The sequence below is a fragment of the Vidua chalybeata genome, chromosome 5 (assembly GCF_026979565.1).
Source record: "Vidua chalybeata isolate OUT-0048 chromosome 5, bVidCha1 merged haplotype, whole genome shotgun sequence".
Taxonomy (NCBI): domain Eukaryota; kingdom Metazoa; phylum Chordata; class Aves; order Passeriformes; family Viduidae; genus Vidua; species Vidua chalybeata.
In genome coordinates, this window is record NC_071534.1 from 33484567 (window position 1) to 33500428 (window position 15862).

Below are 15862 nucleotides of genomic sequence, written 5' to 3' on the forward strand. Positions count from 1 at the left end.
TTGATGTGTATTCAAAATAAAGATTCTGGATGAGCTTTAAAATTTCAGCATCCATTGATTTTCCTTTTTGGAATGCACTGATTTAATAGAAGATATACAATACAATGCAGTTAAGCTGCAATACATTGGGAGGCCACCCTGAAGATGGAGTGTAATAAATGCAAGATACACAGTCCTATTCAAGTGTTTAAGATGAAAGAATCTTGTTATCACTAGCTTTATAGTAATTTGTAGATGATCCCACCTGTGGTCAACTGCCTTGTATGTAGTAAGGACATGTAAAAATAACCAATACTAAATTAGGCAAGGTGATGTACTACCAAAGTGAAGAAGCACCATGGATCACTCCAGGCAAATCAAAGGCCCACTACTTGTTTTAACTGCTCTTTTCTTCTCTCTGCCTAATGGCATTATTTCCCCTGCACCTCTGCTCCCATATTGCTTTCATACACCCACTTCCCACCTCTTCTGTGGCTCCATGTAGTCATATATGTTAAGATTAGATAGAAATATAACAAGTTTGAAGAAAAAACAGGAAGAGTTCAAGGGTCTGCTGGAGAAGAATGACATAGATAGTGAGCTATAGAAAAAAAACCAGCAACGTTATGAAGTAGAAATGAGATAAAGCAAGACCCAAAAGTAAAAGATGTTGGTACAAGACCAACATTTTTATACTGTTGTAAAGACTCCTTCTACAAATTCTTCTATACTCACTAATACTCCTCAAGTGATGCAGCTGATACTCCTGAAGGAGGGGATGCCATCCAGAGGGACATGGACAAGCTCAAGGAATAGGCCCATGACAACTTAATGACTTCAACAGGGCACAAGTGCAAGGTCCTACACCTGAGCCAGGCCAAGCCCTCCAAAAAAAAATGTGCTCTGGGGAATGAAGGGATTGAGAGTAGCCCTGCCAAGAAGGCTTGAGATACTGGTGGATGAAAAGCTGGACATGAGCAATGTCTGCTGCAATGCAACAAAGAGGTAATGGTACTAAACTATAAGAGGGTATATTTAAACTAGATATAAGGATGATATTTTTTGCAATGAGGGTGGTGAAATACTGGTACAAGTTGCTCAAAGAGATGATACACGCTCCACCCCAGGGAACATTCTATGTCAGGTTTGACAGGGCTCTGAGCAACCTGATCTATCTGAACATGCCCTGCTCATTGCAGGGAAGTCAGTCTAGATGACCTTCAAAGGTCCCTTCCAACTGTTCCATGATTGTATGAACCTACGTATTGCTTTAATATTACAAATTATATATTCCCAGACTCAAGTAAAAGGAAAGATGACAAAAAATCCTGTTCTTATGCTCTGTATCACTTCATGACAATTCACTGCAGAATACCTGTAACTGCCAACACCTGACACAAGTAGAAATTACCAGCTGCAGGACTTTGCAGCATTTCCAGACCTATTTAAAATTCAAGATAAAGTAAGCTAAGCTGGCCAAGTATACTTTTTCATAGTCACTAGAAAGTGTTTGTTATTTCTTTCACTCAGTCTTTCCAACAGAGTATGAAGTTTGATTTTTCTTCTACAAGAGCATCTTACAGCCAGCCTTCCACTGCACATCTTTAACGCTTTCTAATTAATTTTACACCAATATCAGGTCCTGTACTGCAGCATCTAAACCAATTCACATAAAAGCCTAATAAAAAGGTTAGGTTATTGTGCAACTGCTTTATTTATTCAGCATTTTTATTGTCTATCACAGGTACTTACAGGTAGCCTCAAGAGTGTGTAATTCACTTATCATGAAAGCTTTATCACGCTGAAAATTGGGGCATGTTTTGAAACTTAGATTGAGGATATGCCCCCCCTTATTCACATTTTTATTATACATCAGATGGACCAAAAATCATTCTTGATTTTTAAAGAAACCAAAAGACAACGTAAATTAGGACTTAGTCCATGGTTTGCAGCTAATAATTATATAGCTAACCCTTCAAAAGAATTGCTATGTGACCTTGGGTAGAAAATTTAAACTTTCTCTCTTTTCATTTTAATGCATGAAGCAAGGATTATGATTCTTGTGCGCTCTCTCTTTTTCCCCTGGGGAAAAAACATCGGGATTAATTAGTCAAAAATTGCAAAATGCTCTAGAAGTAAACATGCCAGATGATTTGTATTTGTAGCAATCTCCATTTTTAAAGCTTATAATTTTTTCTTCTACGTTATTTTTTAGCTTGCTAAAAAGATGGGTAAGTGGGAAGAAAGACAAGGAAAATTAGAGAGCTGTTGAGAGCCGTTTTTCATCATTCCAACAAAACATTTTGGCCATTTTATTAACATCTTTGTTAAAGCATCAAAGAGAGAGAGGAAATGCATTCAACTCTCTATTTACAGATATTTATAAAACTGAAACTTCAGTCATCTGAAAAGCACTTCTGCACACAGAAATCTACATTAAAGTTCCGCAAATCCTGGAGACTTGAGCCCTACACAAAATCCTGTTCTGGTTTATACATCAAAGCAACATGATTCAACTATAAGATGGCTACCTCAGAGAGTCTGAATGCTTCAGATGACTGATCAAGGTGACAAAAGACTTTACCTTGTTCATTAGTGGAAAACAAGAATAGGCCATTCCATTGTTAGCTAGTTTGAAACTAACACAATACAAGCTACTAATATGCCTATATAAGGTACTAAGAATAGTCAACTACTATATTTATTTCAGTAACATAGACATCCTAATGCTTTATAAACAAGCTCAACTTATGCCAAACACGGAGCCTTTAAAGCATTCACTTCTATTAGTTATGTAATCTGCACAGTCACTTATTTAGGACAACTGTTTCCATAGCTGTCAAGCGGGATGAGTCCTTTCTGGAGGCTGTGGTGGGGTAGTGCAGGTTCAGCATGGTGTGAATCATTTGCCTCTCTTGCATACTCTGCTATGAATATTGCTGCTGTTACTTTTCATTTATTTCATTACTGTTTCTAGCACACTGTTCTTACCTCAATCTGATCTTTACCTTTTAGGCCTCCAATTTTCCTCTTCCCACCACAGGGAGGAAGAGGGAGAGAGGGGAGCAAGCAAGCAACATAAGGTTTGGAGTGTTTCAATGAGAACAATAAATTGGGGAATACCATTCCTAAATCATAACATAGCTGAAAAAATGAACTACCTAATATGTCTAAACATCAGACAAGTCAGTAAAATCACTTAGGGCTGGGACAGTTCTCCTCATTTCCTTGAAGAAAATGCTGAACCAAAAGCCAGTATTAGGGAAATACTTTGTAGAAAAAAAATGACAAACATGAAAAGAAAGTACACTCTATACAAACAACAGTGTGTTAAACTCCTGCTTTTGTAGAAGAAGGAGCAATTTTGTCAAAATTACTCACTTGGTGTCTGATATACAAGTATCAACCTCAGCACAGACATAGTACTTTGTTCATATTGCAACAATAGGTATTATAAACAAACTGTGTGCCACACAAAGAGAAATGTTATCCTGTCTGGGAAAAAATCCAAGTCAAGTTTTTGACATTGACTAATAGGAGTAACTAATGCAATGGTGTTTGTTGCTTCAAACAGGTTATTACCTTTGCATGATCAATGCGAACCGAAAGCTCTTGAGATGCAAATCCACCAAAAATGAGGCTATGGATGGCTCCTATTCTTGCACAAGCTAGCATACAGTACAGTGTCTGTGGAATCATGGGCATGTAGATAACCACACGATCTCCTTTCTTCACACCATGTTTGATCATGACATCAGCTAGCTTGGAGACCTGTACTGACAAAACATTCATATTTAAAGCTTCTCCAGATCTTCTATTGCTCCATAAAAAAAAAAACTTTCATACAGTCAACAGACGCACGACATCAAAGAGAGAAGCCAGTATGATAAAGAAAGTTAATGTAATGTAATCAAGGTTCAATAAATTTAAGACAATTTATTTTTTGCAAAAAACCTACAAATATATTTTTTTTTCAGTATAATAAACATGGAAGGAGACTATTGTAGTCAGTACATCAAAAAAAAATCAATAGCGATGTCTAGCAAATTTTAAGTTATAGTCTACCAAGCATTCTTCTATTCAGTTTATATTTCTCAAATTTAGCTCTTTAGAATGAATGTAAACAGGTCATTTCATAATATAAGTTCTGTCCTAACTAGCTAACTTTGAAGCACAAATCAATATGTATTTTCTTTACTGAAGTGTCATAAACTTCTCAGCATCTGAGACAAGAGACCTTCTACTCTGAACCAAAGGGAAACACAAATTCAGAGAAATATTTAGGTTTAAAACTAGTTTTTGCTCTCATTGTCAGATTTTCATTTTTGCTATGCAGAAACCTAAGAGAGACTATGTACAGCAGCAAAGGACTGGAACTCAAGAAATGCAATAGACTGATCAGCAGCAATGTCTTTGTAATACCATGAGAAAATATTTATTACTTTGACAGTACACAACATTCGGTCACAAAAGCAGTGCTGACTATTTCATTAGTTTTTACCACACAGTAAGTTGGATTATAGTGAGCATAGGAGCCTGTGACAAGCACTGTGAAGTTGTCCCAACCTGCTTGTTGTGGCATGGCAATGTGGCATCTTCTGAAAGATACGCTTTCTTTTATAGTATTTAAAAATTAGTTTTCTCTTTTTAAAGAGTAACTACATTCTAGAATCCTCATAAATATATTGAAAAGGACACAAACTGCTTTGTATGCAGTAAGGACATTGAAAAATAACCAATTCTAAATCATCTACGGTGATTTACTTACCCAAGTGAAGAAGCACATGGACCACTCTGGGCAAATCAAATGCCCACTACTGGTTTTAACTACTCTTTTCTACTGTTGTACCTCTCTGCCTAATGACATTATTTCCTGCACCTTTGTTCCCATATTGCTTTAATATATCCATCTCCCACCTCACTGTTGCTCTCTTCAGTGGAAATACATTTTCAGACTTTCAGTAACCTAAGACAGTAACATCCAGAAGCTCCAGGAGCATCTGCTCTGTTTTTGCATTAAATTCACAGCTATCCACAATGAAACAGCATGTTTCTACATTCTCCCCAAGGATTTAAGAAAATGGAAAGACAGAAGCCCCAAGCAGGCACTCTTGCATCAGAAGATACTGTATAAGTTCCATTTTCTGTAAGCACTGCAGAAATCTGTGGTGTTATTTTCAGCCACAAGAAAGAGTATGTTTGTACGGGAAAGTCATCACCACATCAAGCTGAAAATTCACACAAATTTAGGTATCTATATGATTTATATGGATCATATCTCTTACCTTAAATTTTATTGATTTTCAAGAGAAAATATCTTTAATGGTAGACTTATTAATACTATCAAGATCATATATATAACGGATATACACTATCAAAACAACAAAAGCCAAAGACTGGACATGTACAACGCTAGCATTTATTGCCGTACCACCAGCATTTACAGTAATTTCTAGGTGTAATTAGTGAAAGTAAGTGTAAATAAAGATAGCAACTCTAATTCCAAAGGTAAATTACTTTTCTGTACTTCCTAGTGTGAAAACATTAAAATCTTCAAACACAGAGCTAACATCACCTTCTCTCAAAGAAACAAAAAAGCTAATCGTTATCTTCCCTGCTTGTGACTCCCAAGCAGAGTGTTGACAAAAAGGCCAGAGGCGATGAAAATAACATTTAGTGAGTGTTTTTATAGTCACTGTAATTGTGGATAGTGGGCAATAAATAGTTAAACACAATGGACAGGTATTATTATTATGAATTATCATTATTTCATAAATAATTATTAAAAATTATGAAAAATGCAATGTTTTCCTGCTAAAGGAAAGAGACATTATTTAATGATTGTAATTAGTAATTTTGTAATAGAAGACTCCCAGTGCCTGTAAAAAGCTATATAACTGGTTCCTGGGTATAGGAGGGAGACAGCAAAGAGATCTGCATGTACTTATGTAATTTTTATTGAAATCTATCATAGCTAAATTGCATTTAAAGCAGAACTTATGTACAGCATACTGCAGACAGGAACTACATGTCACCTGTGCCAACCCAGTAATCACTTGTCTGCACCTAATTTCCCCACCCTAAAGACTGTAATGTCACTGAAGACAACAATCCAATACAATACATGGGTATCTATGATTTTCTTTGTGCTCTTTCTCTCATCCTTCTGACAGACAGGAAACATTTGGACTATACAATAAAACACTGTTTCTATCTGCAACTATTTGGAAGACAGGGGAATATTGTAAAGCAGGTATACATTGCCCTTCAGATTGATGTGATAGCCCTGAAATATCCAAGCAACCACTCCTTCAAAAAAAAGGGGGAGGGCAGAAAAGTTAGTACTGACATTTCATTAAGCTGTTAAAAGCCACAAACCTTCCACTTTGTTACAATGTGTTGTCATTTATGATTTACATTAATACAGTGTAGTGTACTTTATCACTCAAAAACTAACAGGCTATTTCTCCACTTTTCTTCACATTTAAGACTGCTCACTCACTTTAACATATTTGGCATTTCAGTAATAAAATCACGTGAGACCAAGTGATATAATAAGAAACTTAAGTAAGCTTTCAGCTTGGAAGACCAGAGCATAAATTACACTTCTATCAAACACATGGACCCAATAAGCATGATTTTACTTTTACCCAGCAACCAAAAACTACAGCTGTATTACCAGCTAAGGTTTCTAAGTCATTCAGTTCTCAAGTAAACTCCTGGCAGTTACCAAAAGCAGTTTTGGTCCACACCAAAAGAATTCATCTTAAAAGATACAAAACCAGAAGTCCCATTCAAAATGCTCCAAAGAGGAATTCCAAACCTTCCTGAGTTGAATAGTGGCTGGGACACCCAAGCACAGAATCCTTCAATGCAAGCTAAACTCTCCTAGACCTACAAGAGCCATGAAAAAAATACAACAGCCTACATCCCTCCCATTTTCAGCAGATCTCTTTGTTACTTTTGTTTTCAGGAATCCGGTAGCTAGCAGATAAACCACATTAAACTTAGTGTACCAAAGTGGACCAGAAAGCTTCAACAGACAAGCTATTAATATCAAATATTGCCTTTCACATTTATATGATTTTGATTAAGAGCAAACTGCAGAGAATAAAGAAATAGTATTTAGATAGGACTCAGCCTCCAGTAAGATTATAATGAACTTCTGAGTGAGTACTGCTACACACCCCAGAAAACTTAAACCAGTTCTTCCACTTGGTTTGGCAATGCTCTGTAAGAAGAAATGTACATGAAAGGACGTATATGTCAACTAGAAAAATTTTCTCACTTTGCACAAATACGCCATGTCTTAAGACAATTAATACACTTACAGAGACATAAACCTAGAAGACAATATAATATCAAGCTTAAAAAGCTGAAAGAAAGGCTACTTTTCAAGTTCTCTTCAGAGGAAATTTCTACCAAGCAAGTTCACTTAAGATAATTTACATTAAAATGTTGTATTTCTGCATTAAAGTTAACCAAGTATTATATGCAACATATATATAAATTGATTTCATATATACACATCATTTGCATATATATTGTGTATATATCATAATTACTAAAGGCAAACAACAACAAAAATTGTTTATATAAAATTGCAATTATACTTATTATATATTAGTATGAATAAAATTAGATAAGGAGCTGGATCCTTTCAAAGTCTTCTGACTCCTTAAAACATCAATATTAGTTGTTCCAGCATACCATATAGAATGCTGTTTTTTTGACTTGGTAAATAAATAGAAAACTGGTAAGGAGTACATGTTTTCTATATTTTCCTTAAAAGGTAGAAAGCATAAGAGATTTATAATTTCTTTGTAGCTGTATGACTTCTCTTTTCTTGCAACAGTGGAATAAACCCCTTGCAAATGGAATTACTGTATTCTGACCTTGTTTCACATTTTAAACCACAGGTTCACATTACTCCAGACACTACATGCATGTCTTAAGTACAGTGAGTGTGTTACATTCAAAGTAATCCATCTTGCACATTGAAGCACATTAAGGAAGAATATGAGTCCAACTTCAACATTTCTTTGTACTCAGTGTTAAGTTCAACTGCTACATGTAACTGGAAGAAAAAAGACAGCTGAACAAGAGTAGCAGCATGAGGGCAAATCTCCAGCCCTGAGCGGCAAGAACTTTCAATGGGGCAGGCTGCAAACACCCATGATGGCAACAACCCATGGTGAGGCACAGAGTAAATCTGAATGGGCTCAGGCCGAACTGGATATTCACAATTTCATCAGGAGTAAGCTACCTCAGTCAACAGGGAAGTCAAAATCCACAGACCTTCCAGACAGAAGGGCCACCAGCATAGGGGCAGATAACACAGCTTTCTTTGGAGTTCCCCCAGTTAAGTTTCATTTTAGGCTTAAACTCAAGTTATGCGTAGCAACAGCCAAGGTACACATTTCATTTCTATGGAACTGTACTTTTGCTCATCACAGCAACTGTCAAGAGACTTAACTAATGCTATGCTTAACCTTTTAATTAAGACCTGTTACGGGAAATGAAAATTAAATCAAATACAGACAAGTTAAAAAAGTAAACTAGTGAGGTAGATAATTTCTACCTCTCTGGTATCTACCTACTGTGCAATATTTATTGCCCCTCTCATTAACAAGGTTATTCTGAAACATACCTGTTCCAAAAGTTCCTTATATGTTATTTTGTCTTTGGTATTTGTTACAGGACTGTCATAAATAATGGCAATTTGGTCTCCTCGTCCGTTCTCAACATGACGATCTACAGCGTTATAACAGATATTCAGCTCTCCACCTACAAACCTACAAAAGAAGTTAGAAGTATGTAATAGCTAGCCTTCCAAACTAAGACAACTTTTTTTTAGGTCTTTTTTTTTTTAAGGAATGAGAGCATTCAATTAAAAACAAATCAAATCAAATTCAAATCTTGAAACATTATACTCACTTCAGGAAGTTATTTTTTTATTCTGTAACCTCATTATTGACTCAACAAGCTAAATATGACTATTAGTGAAAATAGAGAAGTTAAAGTACTGTATCTTAACTGACTTAACTAAGAATCTGCTAAAATTTGTCTTAGTATAGCTTACTTTGCATTAATCACTCTGATTTTTATATGTATGGTATCACAGAAAAAGCATAAATTCACATAAATTAATTTGACATTATGAAAACATGCTATTATCCTACTTTGTATTGGCACACACACATACCCTTTTCAAGGAGAACACGTTCAGGATTCAAAATAGTCTTATTCACCTCTTGGCAATAACAGTTAAACATACAAGCATCTGTAGCTAAATGAAAGGGATCCCAAGTTATAAGATCATATGATTACAATGCATTTGACAACACTCTTATATCAGTGACTCAAAATTTTCTGTGAAGTGATAGGAGTCATAGCCTCTTCAATAGTTAAGACATTTACAAAGAACTCTTATCTTCCAATTAAAAAAAAAAAAACATTTCACAAACTTAGGTTTAATTTTTCTAGTAATTTTACACAGAAAAAGAAAATTCAAGTGCAGCATAATCCTCAAAGTAAAAAATATACCAGAAGGTACCAGATACAAAGACAATTTATTTACTGGAAGATGACACAGTACCTAAAAGTTAAACTTTGCACTAAAGGATGCCCTTTTTGTTTGTTTTTCTATTTGCATGTATATCTGTGCAGCAAAAATAGCAATATGCAAAAAATATACAGCTGAGAGTTTCCAAAAGGTTCTATGGGGACAACTGTACAGTGGTAACATATTATTATAATGCAACCAGAAATAACAGATGGCCTAAAGTAACCTACTACTAGCTTTAAAAAAATATTTCCTCCTTCACTTCTCTTGTTTAGTAAAGGACTGCTCTAAATCAGGATATTTTATGTATTACTTTTATATCACAGATGCTGTGGGATAGTTGTTATTGTCTAAAAACAGCCATTATGAAATTAAAACCAGTTAGGATGTTTAGGATGCAGTTATCTTACTGCAACTCCTTTACAATGCCATTCATAAGGAGAAAGTGGGGGACCATCAAAGTCACAAACCATTCTGTACAAAAGTCTACAAAACCCTTCCCCTAAAAGGAAAACCATATGAACAATAAAGGATCTGGAATTGTTTCACATACTATAGAGAAACTCTGTATTACCGTCATAAAAGTTGTCTAAGATTCAGATTTTTCTACCAAATCACTGTAGGATGATATTAACAAGGGAACACATGGGCTATGCATATTCACTTTAAATGGTCAAAACATGAGCAGGCACGAGAGCTTTGGTTCTTCTAAAGATACATGGCAACATCAACATGAATTTTTAGCAATCACAAACAAGTGTGTGAAAGAACTATAACTGTAGGTTTAATCAAAAACCAAGACTATCTGGAAGGTGTGATGAGAGCTTTGTTACCCTGCTGAGAAGGGAAGAGGTTCTAATAGGATCAGAAAAGCAGATATGCACTTTTTTACATTAAATGAGAGCAGAAGGTGAATAAAATGTTAGACAGTATCAGATAATTTGAGATATTATTATGTAAATTGACTCTGACACAGTTTTAAAAGTGTAAGCAACATCTGAATAGCAATCTGGGCAACATTTCCAAAATTCAAAGGGGATTATATATTGCACGTATGTCTTACCATCAGAAGAAAAACCTATGTTGCAAAATTGACCTCTGCCTGTACATGTTAGACAAAACTGTTTCCACAGTCCTAAATAAATACTTGCTTAACCCTTTTAACTGTCATTCCACAAGATTCCAAAATGATCTGTTCACGTTTCTCACCAACTTCAGCATTAAAAAGATTTTTCTCTCTAACATCTAAAGACTATGTTTCCCATGTTGCAAAGGAAGACAGTTTTGACCTGTTCAAAGCCTACTCAAGGAAGGTTTTCATTCAACTTCTTTTCCAAATTCTATGTGGTTTAAAACTTAGGTCTCCATTTTGGCTTTTAGATCAAACAATTTCAATTCCTTCATCCATTTCTTGAGCAACCATGCTTCATAGCTCTTATTATTTTTTCACGTAGGCAAAAACAGATGCTTTGTTCTGTATCAGTCATTGGCGCAGTTTAGAACAGTACCCGGGATTACTGCTTCAAAAATACAAGTCAGGGCATGGTAACACTGATCACTTATTTTCTGGAAATCATTTTGCATTCCACTGATATAATACTGGTATTTTCAATGGCAGAGAGTGAAGAAAACTCACTGGGGCATGTTGCAAGTTTCTTTCATGTTCTCACAGTATTTAGAGATGAAGAATTGCCTTATGCCTGCATTCTAAATACAGTAACAACCTCCTTCAACTTCTTCAATTGAAATAGATTACACTGGAAAATATATGAAAAGCATCTGCTTCTGTACATCTCAGGTTTTGCAACCAAAAGCAAAGGTATTGAAAAAAAATTGGTATTCTCAATTGATCTAATAAAATGTCTCCAAAAGAGGAAACATATTCTAACTCAAGATGCACATATATGAACTTCTTAGTACTAGTTTTCAGGTCCCCATAAACAGCTTCCAAGGTTTCCCTGACCCAGAACTCCATTTTTACCCTGTTAAGTCAGCAAGCTATGGTTTTGCTTGGATACCTGGCCTCTTTCTCAGCTGAGTTCCACTGTCTATTTTCTCTTCAGCCTGTCCTCTGAAAGACCCTCTTCTATTCAAATATTCAAAGAACTTGCCCATCTGTCACCCTCCTAAGCACACTGACTGCTGGTAACCACTTGGGATTTCAGAGGCATTAAAGTACAATGCTCTATTGTACACAGCCTGTTATAATTTAAAATGAACTTAAAAAAAGAAATAAAACTGCATGTTGCACGTTAAGACATTTGTTTATACAAATTTGAATTGCTTGAAGTTTTATTATCTACAGAACAACAGGGACCTGGCATACAAACAATTACAGCCTGATGTCAAGTCTTCAGACTTGCATCTTTGTATAATGCCACAGAATCACAAACTGGCTTGAGGTTTGAAGGGACCTCTGGAGGGTACCTGCTCAAACAGATCTGTGGCATCCCACCCTTAAGGGGAAGGCAGAACCTAAGATTCATAAATGGCTCATAGTCAAAAAGAATTACAAAAGTCAGTGGGCCTATAAAAACTTACGAAGTTTTATTACTAAATTCCACACACTTTGTATGGAAATCTGTATAAGCTAGTCCCCGATACCCTAGTATACGAACATGGTGGTGGGTTTTGGATAAAGGTAGGGTGCAAGGTAAAAGTGAGAGATGAAATAAAGAGGGGGAGATAGAAAGAAAACCAGAAAGAAAAGGAGATCAACAGTCCTGGTCCAGTGTTGATCCAGCTCATCAGCTGGATGATCTGTCCAGAGACCTGAGGCACACTGGCACCTGAGCTTTGTGGGGGTACCATTCTATAGATAAGTTTCTTGTTTTCTATGCAAATTAGTTAGCATGCACAATCCATTCTTCTAGACCTTTCTGAAAATGGGTCAGAGGGCTTTGGTAATCTTTGGTGGTCCCAATCCCTCTACAGTCTGTGCCCATTTCTCAATCTTCTTCCTGCCCTGTACTGTGTTTTGCTTATCTCCAGGGGCTAGAACAAGGACATTTATCCCAGAAAAGTGCTGCCCGACTTCTGTAGGGTCCCCTTCTCTAGCCACAGCCTGGTCTTTCTTGGTATTATTACTACAAACAATCCTTGGGTGGCTCCACAGCTATCTGGCTATGGGTGTTTGAGACATACACATTACCCCACTTATTGCTAGGCTTCTACAAAGTCAGCCTGGAGACAGTAGATCAGGACCATGTCCATATGACACTTTAATATCTCCAAGGATGGAGGGTCCACAACCAGCTCTGTGCCAGTGCTCAGTCACCCTCACATTTAAAAAGGGAACATAACTGCTTTAGTTTGTGCTCATTGCTTCTGGTCCTGTCATTGGACATCACTGAAAAGAGTCCAGCTCTGTCTTCTGTAAAACCTCCCTTCAGGTATTTGCCCACATTAACATGATAATTTTGGTTTCTGCATCTACAGAGGAAGAAAAATGCAAGTTAAAAAGTGAGGCTAGAAAAGAGCTTGGAAGACAAGTCTGACTTCAGGCAATGAAACGTCCATTTTTCCCTCTCATAAGATGAAACAAGTTCCACCTGAGAAGTAATGCTTTACAAATGCCTAACTCTATTACTTTAAACAAACAAGCTTATCCTGCTCAGCAAATCAAACCACACTTGTTTGACAGAATCTGATAGCAAAACTATATTCATTTGCATGTATAATATTCTCATTCCTTAGTCCTTCAAAAGTAACCACTGTACTGATTTCATTATAATGTTTGGGAATGCTACAGTCAATGAGCTTTACTGATCTTTAATCACAGGATCACAGAACCAATTAGGTTGGAAAAGACCTTAAGATCATCAAGCCCAACCATTAAACACCAAGTTCAACTGCCAAGTCCACCTCTACACCTTGTCTGTAAGCACCACATCTACACAACTTTTAAATACCTCCAGGTTTAGTAGTTCCTTCACTTTACAGGGCAGCCTGTTCTAATGCTTGAGAACCTTTCTAGTGAGGAAGCTTTTCCTGATATGCAATATTCCTAATATCTAAACCTCTCCTGGTGCAACTTGAGGCCATTCCCTCTTAAGGTCCTGTCACTCATTACTTGGGAGAAGAGGCTGACCCCCACCTGGCTACAACCTCCTTTTATGTAGTTATAGAAAGCAATAAGGTCTCCCCTGAGCTTCCTTTTCTCCAGGCTGAACAACCACAGTTCCCTCAGAAGCTCCTCATAGGACTTGTTCTCTACATTCTTGTCTGGACCCTACTTATGCAGGCAATCCTACCTGGACTTTCTAAATAGTGCCATGACCTTGAGCTCAAAGTCTCAAGGACCCTATCTATCCACTGTTACACAGCCCATTATGGCTGGGTGTTACTTATAATTTAGCTTAAGACATGTAAGTTTTTACTACTAGAGGTGTCAAGCAATGATATCAGACACCAATAAGAAACCCAGCTCCACTCCACTGGCTCTATATCTTTTAATTTGCACTGATTTGAGAATTATTAATATTTTAACTAAGTTTTTAGAATTATTAGCATTTTTAATCAAAAACAAACCAGAAAAATACAAAAAAGGCAAAGAACATTGATGTACCAAACAAAGATGACCCTTATCCTACATTGCCTTTTATATTCTGCATCAGCTTCTTGAGAAAAGACCCAAGAGCATGATGTAAACTTGCTCTAAAAAGAGGCAAAGGTGCCTCTTGGGCACACAAAATTTTAACATTACCTTTGAGAAAGTATTAACAATCCTATCCAGTAATTGTAAGAAGGATATCATGTTCTTTCTTAGGACAGTTCACCATTCACTGATGCATATATTACAACGCCAATGCCTTTGCCAAACATAACCTTAACCACAACATCTAAATTATAACCTAGTTAGACAGTATCTGAGATTAAACAATCCTAAAAGCCACAGTTTTTATACACCTGTGTTTTCATATGCCTGACTTCCCTGGCATTTGAAGCCGGGTTTTCCATGCTTATGGCAGCCTGTTGCTAATTCAGGCCCAAAAGGGGTGGGATGGGGAGCATCAGGCGCACTCATCCACATCATTCAGCCACACACGGACTCACACAGGCACATGTCACACCTGCCAGAGTCCACACTAACATGCCCTCACCCTAACACGCTCATCCATGCTGCTTTTAATTATTAGTTTCAACTAAGTGTAACCATTTAATTCCCTCAAGCTCCGCATCTATCTCCTCCAACAGCGACGCACACCGACAATCCCAGAAAGATGGTGGAATAGTCCTGTGGTGAGCACATGACCCCCAACCCAGCACACCCGCAGGCCCTGGGCACGTAGTCCTCTCTCTCCGCGACAGCCGAGCTGAGCCCCCCGGACCCGGCCGTGCCCCGACCTCCGCTCGGCACCGGGGCACTCGGGTACTCACCAAGAGGCGCTCCCCAGGCTGCTCCTCTCCAGGGTCCGGACCCAGGGTTTGTACCACTGGATCTGCTCGGCGACTTCTCCCCAGACCTTCTCGGGCTCCGCCAGGCAAGAGCGAAAAACTTCCTCGTACTTGCCCAGCGCCCGGGAGGAGGCGGCGCGGCCGCCGGACGGCGGGCGGGGGACGGCGGTGGCCCGGGCCGGGAGAGGGACGCCCGCATAGGGTCGGCCCGGCCGCCGCCAGGCACCACCGCTCCGGCCCGCCACTGCACGGCTAAGTTTTGGCAGCGCCGCCAGCTTGTCCAGGAAACCCATCTTCCACGACCTTCAAGGGAGAGGGGCCGCACTGGCTTCGATAAGGCTCCAAAACGCCCTCCGCCGGGACGGGACGGGACGGAACGGAACGGAACGGCAGCGGCTCCTGGAGGCCGGCGGGGCACGGCAGGACTGCCCCCGCAGCGGGCCGGGCCGGGCCGGGCCGAACTGCCCCGCTCGCGCCCCGGCCCTGCCCCCGGGTGCCACCGCCCCTCGGAGCTTCCGGGAAGCGGCTGGAGTGGGGAACTGTGGGTTGCTGCAGCTGTGGCCGGAGCCGCGCTGAACGGGCTGGGGCCGGGGCGTCCGGACCCGTGAGCGCTTGGCAGCGACCGAAGAAGGCGGAGAGACTGAAAAAGGTGACCGACATCTCAAAGTATTTGTGACTTACAGGTCTGCGTGACACATAGCCAGAGTACTTCGCAAGTATTTATTTTGAAAGACATTCTTGCTTTGAGAAACTTACCAGCGATTAAATGAGACATACTGTTTCTGCCAGGAAAAAAAAAAAAAAAGCCACAAAACCCCACAAACAAACAAAAACAAAAACAAAAACAAACAAACCCCACCACGTTCATTGTGCTTTCCAGAGGGTCTCTATCATCTGTAGTGGATCTTCTGTTTTGCTCAT

At 38.5% G+C, this 15862-nt stretch overlaps 1 protein-coding gene across 6 annotated transcripts in view; it reads right to left on the bottom strand.

Annotated features, from left to right (window-relative positions):
• ACSS3 (acyl-CoA synthetase short chain family member 3) overlaps positions 1 to 15429 on the bottom strand; it is a 106173-nt gene extending 90744 nt beyond the window's left edge. For all 6 annotated transcript variants that reach the window (XM_053942050.1, XM_053942051.1, XM_053942049.1 and 3 more), the window contains exons 1-3: positions 14924 to 15429; positions 8630 to 8774; positions 3562 to 3750 (exon numbers count right to left, since the gene is read on the bottom strand). In XM_053942050.1, the coding sequence (XP_053798025.1) occupies positions 3562 to 3750; positions 8630 to 8774; positions 14924 to 15234 (645 nt within the window). In that variant the 5' untranslated portion in view covers positions 15235 to 15429. The remainder of the gene's footprint in view (positions 1 to 3561; positions 3751 to 8629; positions 8775 to 14923) is intronic.
• Between the last annotated feature and the right edge of the window lie 433 nt (positions 15430 to 15862).